The sequence below is a fragment of the Rhamphochromis sp. 'chilingali' genome (genome assembly GCF_963969265.1).
Source record: "Rhamphochromis sp. 'chilingali' genome assembly, chromosome: 10".
Classification (NCBI taxonomy): domain Eukaryota; kingdom Metazoa; phylum Chordata; class Actinopteri; order Cichliformes; family Cichlidae; genus Rhamphochromis; species Rhamphochromis sp. 'chilingali'.
Window position 1 is genome coordinate 9,531,362 of NC_137937.1, and position 22,301 is coordinate 9,553,662.

The window sequence follows — 22,301 nt, forward strand, 5'->3', positions numbered from 1 at the left end:
ATGCTCCAAAACTATGTGGACAGAAATTCACAGTTAAAGAAATAATGAGCCAAAGTACACTACAAAAGCAACCAATGGGTTTGTGAAGGCAAAGAGATGGGATATCCTTCAATGGCCAATTCAGTCACATTATCTCCACCCAACAGATTGTGCTTTTCAATTTCTGCCTTCAGTTTTTCCTTCAGTAAGCACCACAAACAAGCAGCAAGTAACTGCTGCTGCAATAACGACCTAACAGATAATGCGAAAGTAAGAAATGTAGCACATGCTGATGTTACATGGGTTTGCAGCCACTGCCAGCAAACAATCTTCATCCAAGGATTAAAAACAATGCTTATGTTTTAAATTATGTTAGTTTGTCCAATTGTTTTTGTACCTCTGAAATTGCAGGAAAATGGCTGTAAAGCCACTTTAATTAAAATTGAACATCTGCACTTAAATCATGGACTTAAAATAGTGCATGAAAGCTAAATTGCAAAAATTGTGTCATTGTCCAAATACATAAGGACCTAGATAACGGTACTATCCTTTCATCAGCTGGAACATTTTCTCAACTGCTATTCCAATTCAGGGTCACTGAGGAGCTGAAGTCTATCCCACCTGAAATTTGGGGTACATCCTGAACATGTCACAGGACTCAGAGCAAAATTAAACATTATTATTTGTGAGAAGAGTAACAGATTTGTGCCATCTTTATCTGCTGCAAGAGCATTCAAACCTGTGACAACAAGTACATTTTTTTTCCAACTGAACTAGCTGATAATTGAAGTGACTTGACTTAACCTCCTAGGACCTGGCAGCCACATATGTGGACATCACATTTTGGGTTATTTAGACCAAAATACTCAATTGTGCTCAACAGGGGTCTGATATCCACTTACGAGGACATTATACTGCTACTGTTCTATCAAAATTTCAAATGAATATCCTCATATGTGGCCCTCATTTTTCTTAGAAACAAAAATCAGGTAAAAAAAAAATCTGGTTATTCTTTGTTTTTACATTCACTGGGTCCCAATATGCCCAAATATCAAAGATAAATTTAAAATGCATGCCGTGGAAGAGTTCGGGTCTTAGGAGGTTAAAGGCTTTGCTAATGAAAAATAGGACATTACCATCCTTGCATTAGCAAAGTTTCTTGTACATTCTGTATGTTCTAGTTGAGTGACTCACACTCACTTGATGTTTGCAGACCTCTAAACAAACACCAAATAAAAGCAGAGTTTTGGGAGTGACAGATTGCTAACCCTCTTTTGAGGATCAGTACTAACAAGTGACCCACTAAACCACAGACACTTGGAACTGCTAGAGTTCAGACTGGGCCACATCCCACATTATGTACTAATGCAGTCTCCATTCTCAGATGCTTTTGCTTGTTAAGAGAACTATCAGAGTGAACAATAATTCCTAATAGCAGAAACGTGTATGGGAAATGGGATCAAAGTACAGCACACATATAAAACATTATAACTGCGCAGTATGCTGTCACACCAACCCAAATGTTACCAAATTTGAGTCGTTTTATGTAAAAGCTTTGCCACATCTCACTGATATGTCACCTCAGACAGAGAATTTTAAAAAGCCCCACTCACGATGTTGGAAACAAAGTAAAACACAAGAAGTATCTCAGCAGGTTTAAAATGTGATATTACTGTTTGCGCCCGTCTGTCCCCACAGTCTCTGAATGCCACACGCGTCGTTTGCAGATAATAAGCGGCGTGATTACTTGTGGGCTCGAGTGTCCACACCTCTTTTCATCTCACATACACCCGTGTAATGAAGCAGCGTGTTCTCCTCCTCTCGCTGCTGCCCACCCCGCACCTGTCCGCGCTGTGCGGCAGCCACGAGGGCTGCTCTTCCTTTTATGGTCTGGCTTCCTTTGTGGACACGTTAGTTGGATGAGGAGAGCAGAGCATAGCGCGGTGGTCCATATTCCCCGCATCTTCCAGTTGCGCTCCTGCGCTTTACACAGAGTCCGCGGCTCCTCTGGAACACTCAGCTTTCTCTTTCTAAACACCGAGATGAACATGAGATGATTGAGCTCGTGGGCCGTGCGCACTGATGCTTCTCATTTTGCCGTTTCCTCGCGGTTTTTTCCTCTCCTGTCTGCATCCTTCGCCGACCAATCTGTGGAATGGTCTGCGTTTTCTCCCCTGGGTTGTTTCCACTTCAGCATGGGAACTGCGGTGTCCAAAAGGAAGAATCTGAGGAGTGATGCGATTTCTTCCGTGGCCGCAAAAGTTAGGTGAGTGCGCCCGGGGGAGCAGGGGATGTGAAGCGGAGGTCTGAGCGCTCTGAAGCCGACGGAGCACAGAGGAGAAGACTCTGGCAGCCGTAGAAGTGATAGTTTGCAGATGACTGCACATTTCCCTAAACTAGTTTAAAGGGATAACGTTCACATGAGAATAATTACTGTAATTTTATATATTTATAATATATTAATGGATACACATAAATTAGGATATATTTCATGGTGTAAAAACAGCTCCTCCACTCTCTCAGGGCTGTTTTAGAGCTTTTAATTTAGCTGCTTTAATTTTGCTTTTCTTCTTCTTCTTCTTCTTCTTCTTCTTCTTCTTATTATTATTATTATTATTATTATTATTATTATTATTATTATTATTGTTATTAATGATATATATATATATATTTACTTTTTATGTCTCTTTTAAGTAAGTGTGACAGAATGAATCAATCTCTTCTTGTTTGTATTGGTTAGTGTACTTGTATTTCTACTGCCTTGCATAAGGTTCTTTGCTTTTTGATTCATGCGTGCAACCTTATGATTAGCAGAAGTAGTGAATCCAAAGAATCAAATCAGGGTTGTTGTTTTTTTCAGGGTTTTTTTTATCATTATTATTATATATGTTTATTTTTATGCTTTTACGTTTGCTGTCTGATGTAAGCCAAACTTTAATTTAAGGACATTTGTGTTATTTTAATTGTCCTGAAGCCCGTTGACAGATTGATGACCTGTCCAGGGTGTACTCTGATATATCCTCTAATTCTGACTCTAACACAGGTCATTAACACACTGGCATTATACGATACACACACACAGTATAGCTGTGACATGTGAAAAGCTTTATTTATCCCCTTAACATCTACTAGCTTACTGGGGACCTATTAATGGAGGTTTGGAAAGTGGAAATCTCTCTGTGACTCACCACATTTCAGTTCACCAACTTAAAATGGTTTAAGGGTCAACAGTTGCAGCAAGTTACTCAGGGGCCCCTAAACTGTGTGTTGCACACAAGAAAAAGCACAGAAATCAAACCCCAAATGGGTCTATTAAAAAATGCTGACCTCAGATCAAAGGTGGGTAGGCTTAGGTGCATATACCAAGCATTTGGGTTTAGATTGGCCAGGCCCTCTGAGATCTAAGTCATCGTCAGCAAAACTCCCTAACCATAACTGTAACCCTGTGATTGGAATATGTCATTTGTGGTTTTATTATATTATTTCAAAGTCTTGGCAAACAGATAACAAAAAAATAAAAATAAAATAAAATAATTATTATAATCAATACACATCAAAATCTACTCATTATATAGACTGTAGGGTTATTGGGAGGATTAGCACCTGTGACTTAGAGCACCATGTTAGAGTTACAGTTTGACCCTCTTTAGGGTGAAACAAATTCACCTTTTGTCATTTTTTCATGTATAATTTTTGTACAAATGAGAATACTATTGAAATGTACGTGTAAGTATTACTTCAGGATTTTGCTTATGTTGTGGTAGATGGAGTGAGCACTTTTTTTCTTAAGGACCCGCTTGGTTCATTTCACTCAGCTTGTGAGTAATTCTGATGACTTTTAGCTTTGAGTCATAACATTAAGGTCACGTCATGGGTGTCAGATCAGTGCGTTCTCAGTCCGAAGGACACAGGATGACCAGGCCTTATGGTAGGAGATTTTGTTGGTGTCACCCACTGATTAATTTCAGACACCACGGTCGAATCAAGCACTTCGTCTCTCAGTGACCTATGTGTGTATGTGCTTTTCTTCTTTAAGTGATCGCATGGTTGAACTGAAGCAAAGGCAAACTGTTTTCTTTCCATCCACTTCTAAAGTCACCTCCATGCTCACTTTTGCACACATTGTCCAATTCTGTTTGTCCTCGTCTTCCTTTTTTCTATTTGTATGTTTATCTCCTTCCTCCTTCCTTCCTTGCTGCCTCACTCACTTTTTCACACCTCACGCTTTAACTCTTCATAAATCATGCTGATCGCAGCCGGTAGCTCAAGACCGTGTATGCAGACCACAGCCAAGGCTTGAACAGTATACGATATACCTCCTCTCTGTCAGTGCACTGTAAACCCGAATGTTCAAAGTAATTAAACAGATTAAGTAGTGTATACTCAAAGTCTTTAAAAAGTTCTGTTAACTTAAATATGTCAAGTTCGTATAACATGTTCTTCTTTTTGAGTAAATGAAACTAATAATATTTGATTGAATTTAACTATTTCTATATTAAGTAAGCATCACTTAAAATAATAACTTAAGCACAACGTAACACAGTTAAGTTAGGACATATAAGAATGGTAAAGTCCTGTTATTTTTGTTGTTTCAAGTAGGTAGGATTTAATAATAAACTTAATTTATGTAGCACATGCTAAAATACAATAAAATCTCAAAGTGTTTCACCAAATAAGTAAAATCAAATTGTCTTAAATGCATTAGTGGAAGACAAAATGTATTTATTTTAATATTCATTGTTTTATCACTGTGTCCTACATATATATTTTTAATTTTTTCCGTAAGTGTTGAGCAGCTGCAGGAATCAATTTTTATTCCGAGTTAATCTCTGATTCACCCTCCGAAGCGGAAGGCGGCGCTAATGAGCATTAATACGAAACACAGAAGAAGTAAAGGTATATGGGCGGGAACAGCACCAAAGAGGCAACACGGACGACTGGAGAAAGTTGGACCTAACGGCAGCAACTAGCATCACTGGACTTACAGTAAGTTTTCAATGTTGATATTAGTTTATTGTTAAAATACGAATATTTAGTTGTATTTTGGGTGCGTGTCGAAAAGAATAGCAGAAATGTCGGTCCGTGTTTTTTATGTGCTTTGCTGCTCTCCCCGAAGGAAACTTTGCCGCTTGCAGAGCTAGCATTAAGTTGTTGTAATGAGGGTCGCAGGCTGTTTAAAAAGTTAGATACTACTTGCTCTAGAGGTGGCGCCCGGTCGCCTAGTATGAAACAAAGTATTTTAATCTCTCTAAATTTTTAAACCCCCTCTCATGACTCAGAATAGTTGGGTCCAAACAAGCCCGTTGTCCCTGCAGTTACACAACGGAGATGCCTGTCTGCAGTGAGAGTGCTTTCAAGCAGTTTTCTTGTTAGAAACGCTATATTTTAAACTATATGTGCAGGGTTAGGGTTGTGAAGGAGCTCTTGGACCTCTGGCCTGCTCTAAAAATGGAGTCTGAGGTAATATGGATCAGCTCTGTTTAAAATGAAAATTGTAATTCTTACTCATGTGGCAGCTTTTTGCTGCTTTATAAAGATGTGCGAGATTCTTCAAATTGAACTGTATTGTCCTTCTGCTGTAGTTGTATGCAGAGTTTCAGCGGATTACAAATCAGAACCTGCCCAATACATTCTACGCTGAACTTGACCGCCATCTTCCTCGACTGATGACCTTATTCAGCCAGGGCATCAAAAACTGGGAAGACAGCAGATGCCCTGGTTGAAATTCTAAGAATTCACAATGAACAGGTAATAATAGATTGTTACACATTTCATAGGTTGAACCAGTGGAACATTGGACAGGTTCAATGATTTAAATGAGCTTTTTGAATTTTGCTATTACTCCACTTTGTGTTTGCTATTTGTCTGACTGTATTAAAGATGTGAACAGGTTATTTGTGGACATATGTTCTGATTTGACTGTTGTTTTTGTTGTTGTTCAGTAAACTCACCAGTGTATATAAAATTCTGTTTTTATCTGGAAATAGGAAATCCATGATATCCACACCAAGTGCACTACCGTTCTCCCTGCCCTTCCTGTCTATCTGCATGAGGATGTCTCTGGATTTTTCAGAACCTGCACTGTGAGTGTCCTTAAGTATCTAACAGATACTACTGTGTATATAAACAGTGCATCAAAGTACAAACATGTATTTTGATGCACTGTTTGGACTTACCTTTGTTTAGTCTACTCCTGTGTATTTCCTTTAGCTTAGTTTCAGTCTATCTCACACCACTTGATTCTCTGGTGAATTAGCTGATTTATGTGTGCAGAACATGGATCTTCTGTTTTTCACCTCTTACAGTGAGACTCAGGTCTCCCTTGTAAAAGAGGTATTGGATCTCAGTGGGAGTTGGTAAAATGAGAAATTATATGTCGTCTGTTGTATTCCTTGGGTTAGATTGTGATTAGTATCTCTTTTTCATTAATTCAGGACGAATCTGATGAGTTGGAGCTTGATGGTGTTGAAGTGGCCCTCTTCACTGTCATCAGTGACCATCACACAACAAGTCCAGTTCACTACCAACCTGTGAAAATCTCTGTCGTCATTGAAAGTGATGCCGTGTTCAGTCTCCCCAGATTTGGTGAAGCCTTCCTAGTAATGTTTGGACTGATCTATGCACTTCACCTCAGCTACCCCAAAGCCCTGACCAACACTTTAGAATTTACTCAAAAGATTTTATTTGGTCTAGAAAGTGGTAAACTGTCACCCAGGTTACAGACCCTCAAGAATGACTTGGTTATGTAGGAACTCATCTGAAAGAAGGATGCAGGGTGAAGCATTATAAAAGGCTAGTTCAAAGTTCTCTCCTTTCATCTAAATAATGCCTCAAAACATTATTAGATTACTCTACAGGTGTTCAGCCAATAGGTCCAAACTATACAACGTGCCTTTGTTCTCATTAACATAATGCAAAGCAACACTAATGTTTTGTATGTTTTTAATGTTTTTCGTAATACTATTTCCAAAACATTGTGGGCTGCGCAAGATGACCTAAATTTCACTGTTTGATACTGGTTAATGTAAAACAAATAGCATTGTAATTCACTCAAATTGCTGCCTTGTTGTCTTATTCAGATATTAGCCAGAGAGCCAAAAGCACATTTTGATATTATTAATTATTATTTTTCATTACTCTGACAGTTTTCCTGACTAAACAATTTTTGGTCTACTTATTTTAATTTATAAATGTTTTTGTTAATTATTTTTAATTTATGTAATTTTTTTTTTTTAAATGTATTTAATTTCAACATAGTGCTAAAAGGGAGCAGGCAAGATACTGTTCAATGGCAGATGTTTATGACTTTTGCATATTAAGTTACCGATACTCAGTGTAATTGAGGCAATCAATTGCCTCAAAAATTTTAAGTTTTGGGTCACATGTTTTTAAGTATCAAGTAGTCAACATATTTGACTAACGTGTACTTAAAATAATGACAACACAAACTAATAAACATTTGAGTTTTGTTAACATAAAAATGTTGTAGTTGTGTACTTATTTTTTATAAGTTCTGTGAACTTATTTCTTTGAATTTGTAAACTTGAAACTTTAAGTCATATTAACTGCAAATATTTGAGTTGACCGTTCTCAAAAGATACAAGTACCATGTAATCCAGACTTTTATGTTCTGGAAAAATTTGGCTTTTGAGTTGATCAACTCAAAAAAATTGAGGCAATCGATTGCCTCAATTTTTTTGAGTTCTGGTAACTTATTCGGGTTTACAGTGTGGTTGTGAGCAGCACTCCAGTTGATGGGGAGTTTAATGGCACTCTGAGAACAATAGCACTTCCCCCTGAATCCCAACTGAGCCGGATTAGTAATGTCTCCAGTCTGCCAGATGATCTGAGTTTATCTGTTGTGCAGTGAATGAGCAGGGCAAAGCCATTTCACCTTTTCTACTTCCTTATCTTTGTCTTTCTGTGACTGTGAATAGCAAAAGCAAGGGGATTGTTCTAGAAGAATGTCTAATAGGCCCCTCTTCTTCTCTCTGACCTTAAAACATCTGTCTCTGTGTAATGTCACTCTGTCTCCTATTTCACTGTTCTGAGTAATACAGGCAAGGTTGAGTAGGAACGCACTGATCGGACCCGGTAAGAATAAATTAATAGAACAGTTTTTAACTTTGTCATCTGAAACTGACATTCACATCGCCTGTTTTCACAGTGATTCTTATTAATCACCAAATGGAACTAGAATAGAGTGGATGGCTAAAAGCTTGGTGGTTTATGAGCTGCTTTTCATCCAATGAAGAGGGATGAAATCTAATTCTGAAATTAGGTAAACTGTGAACAAAGATCCATGATTCATGTTCAAAGTGTGGGGCCTTAAGGTTAAAAGAAAATCCACATCGACTAAATTAATCTCACTTGTTAATTGTTTTAAAGCATAAATTATACACTAACATTTTCAATCATTTACATTCATATACATTCATTCAGATCAAAGTGTGATGTCATTAACGTTGAATCACTTCAAAGAAGAAGATTCAACAGAAGTCAGCTGATCTGAAGTCAGCAAGCTCCCTGTCCTGAGAAATCTGGGCTTATCATTTTGTTTGTTTTCCTGTCCTGTCGTTTGCTCACTCTTGGTTGGAATGAATCAGAACCGCCAAACAGGTTGACGAGCGCATGTGTGCTGTTTACTGACAACACCTTGCCGGATTTTTGGGGATATTCCTGATGATATTCAGTTTGGAGGATCTCAGCGGGACGTTGTTTTATGGTTTATGAGGATCAGTCCTCCTGTTGTCAGTATTCATGACAGCACTGAATGTTGTCATTAACCAGAAATTAAACCATGGAACTAATTATTTCCAGTACATGCAGCCATGTTCCAGAATGCATCATACTTGTTTTGGCTGCATGTGTGGCCGCTTCCTGGCAGAACTGGGCTCATTAAGAAATAGGGAAGAAGAGTTTCCTTGCATAGAAATGCAGGAAAGAGAAAACAGACATGCATTTGAAAATTGGCTGATTCTGAGTGGACAGCCTCTTATGCATTTTAGTTATCTCTTGCATTGTAATGCTGGTGTCTCTGCACTGGCTCTTTTTTAATATGCTCAACAGATGTGCAGAAAAAGAAAGGTTAAAAAAGTCAATGAAAGTCTTCTAGGCTTTAGGCTTGCTGTCTTTTACTGTGCATTTAATTGTGTGTTTTAATGACCACTTTTTAAGCAAAGTTAGAGGAAAATTAGTTGTCCTTTATGCACCCTATGCCTGAAGCACTTTAGTAATAGGCCAAACTGTCTCCCTGCCCTGTTTATGACAAATCTTTGTGGAGGAGTACGCCAAAACCGACCCGTCTGCTTTGATCAGCCACTTGATAGGAAAGATTACAAGGGCTTTAAAGCTAATGTTGTCTTTAATATTTCAAGAATGTCTGAGTCACTACTGAAAGGAATTGCACAGCACAACACTTTTCAGGCCTTAATAGTTTCCACTTTGGTGAAAATGTGATTTCATGGGCTCTTTCCCACAAGACTCTGTGACCAGCAGCCACCCTGTACTTATTGCTGCACAAATTCGCTCTAGCCACGGTCCAGTGTGGACGTTAGCTATAAAACATCTGGGCACCTCTGTAAAGCATAAACCTGTCACTGGAGGAAAACTATATATGAAACTTCCAAGGTCAAATATAACAGAGTTTTTAAACCAACAGTGTTAATAGAGTCTGTTTAGAATACTTAATATTGGTGTGGTGTGTTTGGGTGTATTACACAGCTCATCTTTAGATTTGAAATCATATGCAGAGAGGTGAGTGTTTCAGGTTATAGTGGATGTGTAAATGTAGCAACACAGACTCACCTTTTCAGGAGAGTCCACATATTTTGAAAGCTGTTCACAGCTTTGGGAAGTCTTGTTTGAAAAGCTTCATTTGAAATTGTTCGTCATCATAACGCACACTAGGTCCCAGGCACCCTGTTTAGGATTAGTGTTACTCGTCTGGCTTGGGTAATGTTTTGTTACCTCCACCAACGAGGTTATTCTTTCTGTCTGTAAATATGATAGGTTTAAAAGCTTTAAATAAATCTTGATAAAATATTGTAGTGTGTGGAGGGGGGTTCATGTTAATAATCCATTCAAATTTGGCTTACACCCACCACAGTCTTAAACTGCAACTCGAAGATTTATTGGTCGAAAATTGACAAAAAGCCTATAACTATTCTTACGACTGTGGCGTGTATTGTCGACATAGGTATAAAGATTTTAAATATCATGTTAGGGCTGCTCAATTAATCGAATTTTAATCACGATTACGATCTGGGCTTTCAACGATCATTAAAAATGACTGAGTCGATTATTAGCCCCTCCCTCATTTATCCGCGACACCTTAAAGGCCGGTCCGTGAAAATATTGTCGGGCATAAACCGGTCCGTGGCGCAAAAAAGGTTGGAGACCGCTGATTAAGAGGACCCGAGGGAAGCTCGGAAAGCTAAGCAGAAGTTATTTGGAGAGTGACTGCCGTTGGTTGAAAAGAGAGTTTAAAAAAAAACTTCAGTGGTGTTGCACACTATTTTATATTATTTTTTAAAAGTCATTGTTAACCCTTTAAAGCCGGTCAGAGCAGCACGCTCCGTTTTGCGTAACTATTGTTAAATCCCTGTAGAACCTGAACCGTGTAAGCTAGCACAATAATTTGTTTTGCATATGAAACCGGAGGAGTTGTACTTACATCTGATGCCATCAGCTTGTCCTCGGTCACGGTTTCCTTCCACATATAGCTTTGCAAAAATTGCATAAAAAGCGCTTGCAGGAACAAAAACATAATATTCCAGAAACACGCTTCGCCGTTCCTATCAGCTGGTCGTAACACTTCCCACAGTGAAATGATGCATATGCTGTTTTCTTTGCAAATTTGCATCATAGGATTGTTTTTTGTTTTTCCTGCAGTATATAAAAATTGCTGTATCTCCAAAATAAAACTATGAAGACACTCAAAATAAATTTCCTGTGGTGGGAAACTATTTTTTGCAACTTTATTGTATTTAAAGTTTTGAGGGATAAACCTCTTAAATTTCTCCAAGTAGAAATATATGTAAACAAAACAAACGCGATTTTCAATTTTTTTTGTAGTTTATTGCACTTTTTTGCAATTTATGTAATTACTATGCACTTAATGCATACATATTATTAAAATATGGGCTATAACAGTTGTATTGATGTATAGCAACTTGAAATGCTCCCACAAATGGCACTACAGCATGTAAAAAAATAATATAAGCTCTGGTGGACTTGGTTCTATAGTAGGTCTTAAAGGGTTAAATAAATATCGTCAAATAATCGTGATCTCAATTTCAGTGAAAATAATCGTGATTATCATTTTTGCCATAATCGAGCAGCCCTATATCATGTTACATTTGACCTCTCCTTCAAGGTCAATAGATTGATCTGAATGTCAAAGTGACAATAACGCTGCATAGAGCTATTTAAAACTCTGTTTCCTACTGCCATTGTTTGTATTGGCAACATATAGACACATAGGGAATCATATCTGGGTATTGTAAATATCACATTAATTTGGACTTCAGACCTCGTCTTCAATGTCAAATAAGGTCCAACTTTCATAAAATGCTAAATTTAAAATACATGGCTGAATATAAAGTTACATACAAAATTTCCAATGTTCACAAGTGCTCAAGGTGTTGCCCTCTGGACACACAGCCTACGTCTATACAGTGGTCAAGCTCATCCCATAATTTTGTGAGCATGCCTGGTGTTACTGCTGTTCTTATGTTACCTACGATCAACCTCGTGAAACTCACAAACCAGGTCGCTGTATCAGTATGTGTTTCATTCAATCCTGGTAAACTAAACACTGCTCAGACACACACAGATTACCTCTTGGTTCGAACATGTTATGATGCTATCGCACTGGGGTTTTTTCCAGTCTTATTTTTTTTAATGAAGAATTACCTGGTAATCTTCCTTTTGTCACCCTCTTTAAGCTTCGGTTTCAGTGGCAGCAAGCCTCAGAGCATGATACTTATTTAATGATTATTACTTTTTGATTTTATTGTGTCTTTCACAAGGAAATGACAGAAAATGTTGGTTGAAGAATGATAAAGAATGATACGCAGTAAAGTTGGATACAAAAAGGTTGAAGATTTAGGCCAACCAGGGACACCTTAACGTTATTGAAGGCCTTGTGGCCATGAATGTTATGCTCACTGAGTAAAGTTATGTGCATATTGAGTCACTTTCCTCTGGTTTAAGTGCAGTGGGCCTTTTTATTTTGAAGATGACAGAGCTGTCCCTGTCAGACAGTCACCTAACTAGGGGCTCATAAAACATAGAAATTAGAGCTCAAGTCTTACGAGACCCCCGGTTGGTCTCATAACAGTAAGCCTTTGCATTAAGGAAAGGCCAAGTTTGAACTAGTTTTCTGCTCTCAGTATAACCCAATTGAGCTTTTGTGGGAGATACATTCACCTTTGTCCTGTTTTTGCTCAGGTGAAGCCTGTCTGTCTTTTTCGGCGAAAGATTAACAAGTTAACATAGCTGGACTAGCCATCGGACATTTGCAGGATGGGCTGATGACTTTTTTTTTTTTTTTTTTGTAACGGCATGAACAATGAGAGGTGGTGGATTGGCCAGATGCAGGTCGATGTGTAAAAATAACTCAGTTGTTTGGTGGTGGCTATGGCGGAGCTTCCACAGAGGCAACAGGTGGATGAGGGAAGGGGAGGCAGGAGGAGGAGAGACCCGAGGCAGCCGCCGGTCCGAGTATCAGGTGAACTGAACTTCAGGTAAGAAGTTATGACCTGCATTCTATCTGGGTCAGATATAAACCAAGTTTAGGTGGAGTTTATTTTCGTTGTGCTAGCGTGACAGAGTTTCTATACAGCTGTTCGGTTGCTATGATGTTACTGGTAGTGAACTTTATATTATTCATAAGGTTAGTTAGTAGAGTTGCCAACGGCTCCTTAAAAAATGGAATGGTCCCTCATTCAGAGAAAATATTATGTGTTTTGTATTGAGCTGAGAAGAGACGCAGTTTGCTTTAGCTAGAATGGAAAAAGACACAAAGGTGGAGTTATTCTGTCTTTACGCTGCACAGCTGCCTCTTCTCTTATCCCCCCCCCTCTCTTCTGTTTCTACTTCAATCATGAAACTGATCAATGATCAGCTGATCGGCTTTTCTCTCTTGTTTATTTATCGCCCACTTTCCGCCAGAAACAGGAAACCAGCGGATGTCGCGCTAAACGACAGTAGCACGTTTAAGCTTGATCAGCTGTTGTTAGAATTTATTTAATATTAATTTCTAGTATCAGCTGATGTTTGCTGGAGCCACAGCTGTAAACCTGCTGGTCATGATATCGGTTTGGATATGTGGTGAGAGGGAAACATGAGGATGAAACCAGGAGATGTCCTTACTGAATCATCAGAGCTGAACAGGTGATGGAGAAACAGGTTTACCTTTTAGGTGACATAAATGAGTTGAAGGGAAGTTATGAACTGTTTCTGAGAGACAAATAACACCAGGATCCTTTTCTAAGCAGCTGACAGCTGATAGCTGTGCAGGGGCGGATCTAGCAAAGTGTTGCCAGGGGGCCAGGTAGGGCATTAACAGGGAGAGGTGGGGCACAAAGAAATACTTTTCTTTCTTATTCTCATTTCAAATATTTAGCTTTTATTAAATAATTATCTGAATCTTGCGAACAAAGTTTTTATCTGACGTAAAATGTATAGAAATCATACATATACCATAAGACAGTGTACATCACTGTCACAACAGCATTTGTTTTCATTCAAAGGCTTTATGGCTTTAATACCTGGTGGGCCGGTCTGTAGTGAAAATGCCCGATTTTCTGTCCCAGTCCAGCCCTGCAGGTTAATACTGGCAGTGTCACCATGCCAGCTGACTGTATTTCATCATCAGCCAGTGTTGTTCTTTATCAATATTACCAAAGTTTACCATAAGGCAGCATATAAAGTATTTTCTTGCTTTCAGGTTTTAGTCAAATGTTAGTCTTTTCATTTGTTTCCCCACTTTTTTCCTGTTTCAAAATCAAACACCGGTTTGTGAGAAGATTATCTTCTTTTTTTAATAGGCATTGGTTTTGCATTGGCATTGGCTAATTTGCCAGTTGTATGTTAAAAATGTTCGTATTTTAATATTCAAAAATGTTTTTGCCCAAAACATATGTGCACTGCATGTCAGTAAAAATACTATGCAAATATTGATGTCCTTGACTGCTGAATAAACACTAACTGATTATATCTCTTGTACTTTATCAACGCAGTATCTAAAAACTTTGCACCGTAGTGGTTAAAATCTCATTCTAATAAGAGTTAAAAGCGCATTCAGTTATTAGGTTTATAGGGTTATTGAATTATGGTTAACGGTTGGTAGAATTGTTTTTAACATTATCTGCCAATTACATCTGCCACCCTTCTCCAAATCTGTGCCCCTACCTGGCCCCCCCAACAAAAATTTTCTAGACACGCCACTGGGTTCAGCTGTAACCAAATGTTAAGTGTTTGCGTTCCTTTATCACTCAGCAGTTGCCAAGACTAGATAGTGAATCCAAACTAGGAAATAATTAAAAACAGAGCAGTGAACATTAATAAAAAAAATGTTCTCATATTGAGATTAAATTTAGACAATTATAGCACATTAAAGTCAGGGATATTTAAATACTCTTTGTTTGGGGATGCTTAAGACTTGTATGTTTCATTCAAGTTTTTAAGACTGATAATTACAGTCCTGCCAGACTGTGTCATATATGTGGCAGAAAATAACATGCCTGTTTTCAAGGGGGAAAAAAACTCTGGGATAGGTCATGGATGATTGCTACTCACACTCTGTGTTGTAAATGGTCATTAAGTCTTCAGTAACCTTTGCTGACCTTCATCGGGTAGAAGGAATTGGAATATCAGTGAATCAGGGCCATACTCCACCCCACTCCACACTCTCCTGTTAATGGTTACTGAGCTATAATTGACCTTTAATTAAACAGAGCAGAGGTCAAACAGAAATGGATTATGAGCAGATGATGCAGGGTTCTTCAGTTTACTTCAGCACCAAGAATGTGAAACTATCCATAGTTTGTTTTAGAATGTTTGTGAATTGTGTTTGGGGGTTTTGGGAGCATCTTGAAAATCAAGTTGGTGACGAGGCTGGGGAGAATGGGATGGAAAGTGAGTTTTGAAAGCCACAAAACTCATAACCTGGCCAATCTCCAGAGAAATATATTATGGTCATTTAGTGCTTAAGGGCAATAAACCTCTTACCTGGTGCCCCTTTAATGAAAAACCAATAACTGCCCAGTAAGTCCTTGGAGCAACGGAAAAAAATTTCACCCCATGTGAACCTGAGACTGCTCTGGTTAACCGTAGCATCCCGCCTTGTGTCTCTTTAGGTTTTACACTTTACAATTTTTTTTTTTTCATGCCCTATTGTAAATCTCCTGGGAGATAGGGTAATTGCCTGACTCCTGGCCTTTGGAGTGCAGCAGAGCAAATGTCTCCTAATGAAGTCATCTGCCATTACCAGCCAGCCTTCATAGTGTGTGCTTTGCACAGACATGAGGCAAACACGGACACAGAGAAGTAACAGTGAACACAGGTCAAATTGGCATTGTATAAATTTAGAGTAGTGCCCACACTCTGCACCACTACTTTGTTTTGTTCTTTTCTCTGCTATCAATTTGAATAATCATTTAATTCATTTCCGTAATAAATTCATAAATCAATTTTAATTATACAGTACCAAATCACAACAACAGTGCCTCAAGGTGCTTTATATTGTAAGGTAGACCCTACAATACATACAAACAAAAACTCAACAAACATATGACCCCTTATGAGCAAGAACTGCTGTTTAATAGAGGACAATATGGAATAAATAACAATAAAACTTAAAAAGATGAATTTCCTCACAAAAATAAAGTCAGTAAACTAAACTCCCATTCATACATGAAGAAATTCGCTCATTCATATTACTTTGTAGGTGATGTGAGGACATTCTAGGGCCTAGTTTCCTAGGCAACCCTTCAATCTATTTACCACCCTGTCATATGTCAATCAACTGTATCTTTTGTTCTTATTGGTAGGTATTTCAATTGACCACTTTGGGAAAACTACCCATTTCACACTGCAAGTGTTGCATAGTTCCTGAATGTCACTGACATTTTACAATGTTGCTGCTAATTGCTTCCTGTGTCAAAATTCTTACATCAAAACTGAACCAGTCTATTTTTTTTACCTACCCATCTCCAGTTAGAGCTATAGTAGGGTTTGCATGCATGTAAGATTCACTCCCATTTTATAGAGTATGTGCCATATGCCGTATATGTGACATTTTAGTTTACACTGTTATGTATGTATGATTTAATCTTTCCTTGTTTTCGGAGTTACCTCAGTGGCAGCTGTTCCCAGTCCCTTGGTTGATGAGGTAAGATGTAGAAAGGGGCGGAGCAAGCCTATATGGAGACCTGCAAAATGGGTCATACCGCAGGAATTCGTTATGGTAGTTTCAGTTAGGTGTTTGTGTGTTTTACCCCTTTTTGTGCTTTTGTGGGCTGATCAGCCACTATTTAAGTTTCCCGTTTGTCTCATTTAGGTAGTTCAGTTTGTTTGAGTTAGTAGTATTTTTTGTTGTCAGCTTGTGAGTAGAGTTCTGGTACTTCGACCTCTTTTATGGGCCCAAGATTTAGATTTTTCTTTATAATTTAACCAAGTTTTTTGGGGGGGTTAAATAAAAACCTTTTTTTGGACTTTAACTTGTGCCTGACTTTCCTTCACTGCTTGTTCCATCACACCATGGGAGTAGCATCCTTTCTAGAGTACATGCAATCCCTATATATTAGCTGAGAAATTGATATGTAGTAGTTCCAACTTTTCCCAAACAGTTGATTCAGTTCATCTGGATGCAACGTTTCCATTGGGAAAGTTTCTGACCATGATGCTTGAGCATGCATCAAGACATTTGCAACTTTTGTTTTCATCCATTTCAAGTACATCACTAAATGAACTGTAAATTTCCTAAGACATAATTATTTTTCACTTGTATTACAGCAGTGTACTATTGCTGTTCTGTTGTGATGAGATGCACTGAGGTAGAGTAACTGAATTATTACCTTTTCTGAACTAAAACTGTTAAAGAGGCCAAAGAAGAGTTTTGATCAGTGGGGCTGTGATAACCTTCTCATCTGCTGAACATGTTGGAGCACCATCAGGTAACCCAGTGAAGCCTCCTGCTGCCTAAAACAGCATCAGACACTCATTTAATCATTTTTACCTCTGTGAGGATGAAAACTTTGCTGTTGTGGAGTTAAGGCATTCTGCCAGAAATCTAATTCTTTTCCCTGTTACGACTTTTCAACAAGGTCCCAGCAGGACAGCAACGTGAAAACAAAGTGTGCCAACCATCATCATTTTTATTTATTTAATGGACCGCGTAGCTGAAGAATACGAAAGAGAAGAGGAGATGTAGGAAAAGCGATATAAAACTAAAAAAGGGCACAAAGAATAGAGCAGAAAAAAGGACAAGCAATGATAACAGTACTAAGAAGGCTGGGAGATATCTTTGCTTTATTCTATTATCTTGACTATTAATGGTCTTGTTTGTGAATTTCACCATCCTGCTATTTGATGTAAACACTTCCCCAGGCATCTGTAAGCTTTGCTTTTTTTTCATATGCATAGTCCTCCAATTCCTTCACAAAGAAGGAGGCCTAGAATATGACCAAATTCTAATATCAACTCCTTTCCAGATCATCTGTCTCCCGGCTGTCCCCTACCCCCACTCCTTTTTTAATAGTCTTTCTTTACATATTATGCCTCTGTTCTTCATTACACTTCCCACCCTCATCCCAACTTTATATTTTGGTTTTATAAACACATTTACAGCTTGTTGGCTCTTTTCAAGCCACAGTGAGAGGATTAATACTATGATGTATAATTCACAAGCTAGAAATCTCTGACACATTATTATAACTGTTGTTTCAGAGACCTCTGGAGTTATAAAAAATATTTATTGCCAAGATAAAGCTTCTCTGGTAATCACTTTGGCCTGAGGGGTGTGTGCTAATGTAATACATTAGTGTGTTTCTTTGTCTGAATCTTCCTTATTAACACCCGACTACAGAAAGACAGATTCTAAAGATATGGCTTAAATTCAGCTAAAAACATAAATTTTGACACCAGTTAAACTCTCCATAAAAATGTTAATTAAAAGATTATTATAGTTTAATAATAAATGTGTAACTGTAAATAATAGCAGCCATAGTATAAGATATTGTCTGTAAACCACTAGTTTTCATTGTCCAGTGATGTTTCAAAAATCTTTTCATGTGTGTTGTAAGCCTTGAGTTGGTTAAAAAAAAAAAAAAGGAAAATCAAAAACTGACTTCTATTTTTTAATGGTGAAGGAACAACTTATCCCAGAATGCATTGCAAATCCCAGACTTCACCACAAACTTGCATTCCCCAAGTCATCTGATGTTTGCGGGAATGTTTGCGTAAACCTTAACATGGTAGGAGTGACCAATCAAATCCCTCGCTGTTTCATTTGGTGCAGTAGTTCTTTTCAATGAGTAAAACCTTTTTTGTTGTTGTTGATACAGACACCTAAAGACTTGTGGTTTCTGCAAGAGTGCATGCCATTGTTTTTTTCAGTTTGGATAGTTCCAATATTATCGCTCATAGCAAAATCCATATAGCAAATATAAATGGGGTTTTTACTTCTTACTCCTGGAACCTCTATGGAGTCTACTTGCTGGTTTTTAGAGCCCCCGAGAGCAGCCAGTTGGCTTTTCTACCTTTAAAACCCGCCTTCCAGCCAAATGGCTTTTAGCTAGGCTTTAGCTTCAGCCAAGTGGAAGCTAAATTGGCTAGTCATTCATATGTAAATTAGGTTGTTACCTGAGAATTCTGGAGGGGAGTAGGGGTGTGTGAATGATTGCTAATTTCTAACTGCCAACTGCCTCTTTGTTTGTCGGGGGGGGGGGGGGGGAGCTGCTAAAAGCTGTGAACTTCCTTTTGTGTTCGTCTTGATGCATTCTCAATCATCCAGGGAAATAAATCTCCAAAAGTCACCAACTTGGAGTGTTTCAGTTTGCCATCTTAGGGAGAAATCAACACACATGGGTGTATGTCCTTTGTTGCTGAGATTTATTGATGAAAACAGTACAAAAAACCAACCATTTGTACACATATTTACAAATAATAATAAAAAGTGAGTGAGTACATTTCAACATTTTCAGCAATCACTCACAATCCTGGCACTGCCATGGTATCTGTAGTCTGCATTTACCACATGTGTATCTGTAGCCAAACGGAAGAAGACCGTCTATATTCTTAGCAGCATGCACAGCGTGGTTCAGACTGATAACACTACCAAAAGGAAGCCAAACACTGTCACCCTTTACAACAAAACAAAGTGTGGCGTGGATGTGATGGACCAGATGGTTCGGGAGTACACTGTCCGCAGAGGAACACGGCGCTGGCCAGTTGCCGTGTTTTATAACATGATTGACATGGCAGCACTGAATGCACATGTGCTGTATCAAGCATGCTCCGGGACGAAGGAAAGACGGGTGGACTTCCTGGTGGAGCTTGCAAGAGAGTTGGCTCACTCTCATGTAGCTGGGAAGAAGGCAAGAAAAGAACAGTTGCTTTGGACACAACCCTCCACACCTAGCCCTGGAAAAAAAGCCATGTGTCAGGTCAAACACAAATGCAAGAACAATCATGCCACTGTGTGATGTGTTCACTGCTAAAGATACACATGTGGTAAATGCAGACTACAGATACCATGGCAGTGCCAGGATTGTGAGTGATTGCTGAAAATGTTGAAATGTACTCACTCACTTTTTATTATTATTTGTAAATATGTGTACAAATGGTTGGTTTTTTGTACTGTTTTTATCAATAAATCTCAGCAACAAAGGAAATACACCCATGTGTGTTGATTTCTCCCTAAGATGGCAAACTGAAACACTCCAAGTTGGTGACTTTTGGAGATTTATTTCCCTGGATGATTGAGAATGCATCAAGACGAACACAAAAGGAAGTTCACAGCTTTTAGCAGCTCCCCCACCCCCTCATTCACACACCCCCACTCCCCTCCAGAATTCCCAGGTAACAACCTAATTTACATATGAATGACTAGCCAATTTAGCTTCCACTTGGCTGAAGCTAAAGCCTAGCTAAAAGCCTACCAGCCATTTGGCTAGAAGGCGGGTTTTTAAAGGTAGAAAGGTAGAAGCCTGGCCGGCGGGTGTTAACTTCTATATTATTCAGTTCAGATGAGTTCAGTTTTATTTATAGAGTGACAGATTTCAACAACAGTTGCCTCTATTTTACGAGAACGTAAAATAATATAGAGAAAACCCCAACAATCATATGACCCCTTATGGCAGTCCATTATTATCATTTTAAATTATATTTAAATTTGCTAAATAGCTAACATAGTTAGCTAACAAAATTTCTCACCTAACTATGTGTCAGTGATTCACAACTTTTCGGTGAAGTGGTTTATATTCCAACATAGGCCATTAAAAGTAAAAGTTATTTATATTCTCTGACTGTAAATGATATTTCATGATATTTCCAGACTTCAACAAACTGTTCCTTCTCTCTTTGACCTTTGACCTTGACTTTGTAATACGTGAATGTGCTTGTGATTCCTGTGGGAAACACTGCAGTACAATTTTCATGATCAGTATAATCATGACAGTGAATTCTAATAGTTTATACCAATCTCAGCTTGAATGAACTTCTGTGCACTGCTGACAGAAAGTGCTGCTGTGTTTTCACATCCTCCTTCTCTCAGCACAGCATATGGCATTTTTATTGGGGGGAGTGCACACAGTCAAGCAGATAGATCACAGATGATTGCATTTTCTTCCTCGTGCCGTCCTTTGCCTTCTCCTCCTTCTCTATATCAGCCAGGGTAGGAGGGGGTTTTCACGAGGAGCACTGCACGTGCTGCCTCATATTTAATTACTTAGGCATGTAGGCTAAAGCAACACAACAATTCCATTTCACTGCAGCCCCCTGAGATTTTATCCCTGTGTACAAAGCATGTTGCATGTGTGTGTGTGTTGCGTACCCTATTTATTTCTCTGCCTGCTGTTCCACATGGAGACTCTGAGCATGGGAGACCTGGTGTGTGTATCTGTGTTTGCAGATGGCAGGAATGCCAGGTCGGAGTGAGTGGGAGGAGAGTGATTATAGGCTGTGTTGCTTCTTTATAGGTGTGTTTGAGGGTAGCCTATATCTTTTATAAGATTGTTATCATATTGTATTTGTATGTGGGTGTTTTACATTATAGAACAACTGCTGATCTTACTGTGTATGCACCAACTAAGAGTCTCACTTGCTTGCAGGATATTATGATTGAAACATATAGCTGAAGTGAAGACTTTTTCTTCTTCTTCTTTTTAAATTGACCATAGCAATAGCTCAGGTAGGCCATTAAATCTAGCTCAGTTCCAATACTGGCAGATCAAGCCATCTTCGTTCAAGCATGCATCACCTGATGCCTCAGTTGATTGTCTTCTATCCAGCTGGCAAATCTCTAATGTGTAATCACACATTACAGAGCATCTGCAAACCACTCTGCAACCCACCTCTACCCCAATGCTTCCTCCCTGTATCTGACATAATCAGTGTAGGATTTGTTGTTGTGGATGTTTTATTGTGGAAAGATACAGACCTCTCCCTGACTCTTTCCTTTTTCTTTTTTTCCCCGTCTTCTAAAGATATAAAATGTCAATACAAAAATATAACATTATAATCTGTAATTTCACAGTCCACACAAATTTTTGGTATCATTTAAGTAGTTATATGTCTAAAAAGACAAATGATGTTGCTTTACATTTGTAAAGCACAAATAGTGAAAAAATATGCAAAGCTGAAAATAAAGGTGCTGTATTCTTTTTAAAAAATATATTATATCACATAAAATACTTTGATGAACCCACTCCTTCCTGCTGTGTTAGACTAAATCAGTCCTTTGGGTTGTCTTCGTTGCCTGCTCTGTTCTGTGATGGGTTTTGCTCTTCATGCCTTTTACGTTCCATTATTGCACACTGAAGGTGGGAAAGTCTCAGTAAAGAGTTATACCACCGTATATAAATTACTGCAGGTGGAACTAGCAATCTTCTCTTGGCAATAGAGTTGTTAACGCTAGTGTATTTTCAGTTTAAACTATGAATAATTGTGTGACTTATCCTCAAACAAAGGAATTTCAAGCCAAACAGGTTAATACATACCATATAGTGAAGCATTGTGCTGGTGTACTGTGGAGACGTTTTTTGGCTGTGGGAACTGGAACTGAATGCAAGCAATGTACGGAGACATCCTTGATG

At 38.5% G+C, this 22,301-nt stretch overlaps 1 protein-coding gene and 1 long non-coding RNA gene across 3 annotated transcripts in view; both read left to right on the top strand.

The window, feature by feature from the left end:
* The first annotated feature begins 1,506 nt into the window (after positions 1–1,506).
* nsmfb (NMDA receptor synaptonuclear signaling and neuronal migration factor b) overlaps positions 1,507–22,301 on the top strand; it is a 74,417-nt gene continuing 53,622 nt past the window's right edge. The window contains exon 1 of the mRNA XM_080893543.1: positions 1,507–2,245. Coding sequence (XP_080749669.1) covers positions 2,175–2,245 — 71 coding nt within the window. The 5' untranslated portion in view covers positions 1,507–2,174. The remainder of the gene's footprint in view (positions 2,246–22,301) is intronic.
* Positions 4,481–7,446, top strand: LOC308403795. Of its 2 annotated transcripts, XR_013972969.1 has the most exons (5): positions 4,481–4,965; positions 5,382–5,439; positions 5,562–5,727; positions 5,967–6,062; positions 6,414–7,446. It is a non-coding gene; the product is annotated as an uncharacterized lncRNA (long non-coding RNA). The 2 variants fall into 2 exon arrangements; XR_013972970.1 differs by lacking the exon at positions 5,382–5,439 and having other exon boundaries at positions 4,505–4,965; positions 6,414–7,445.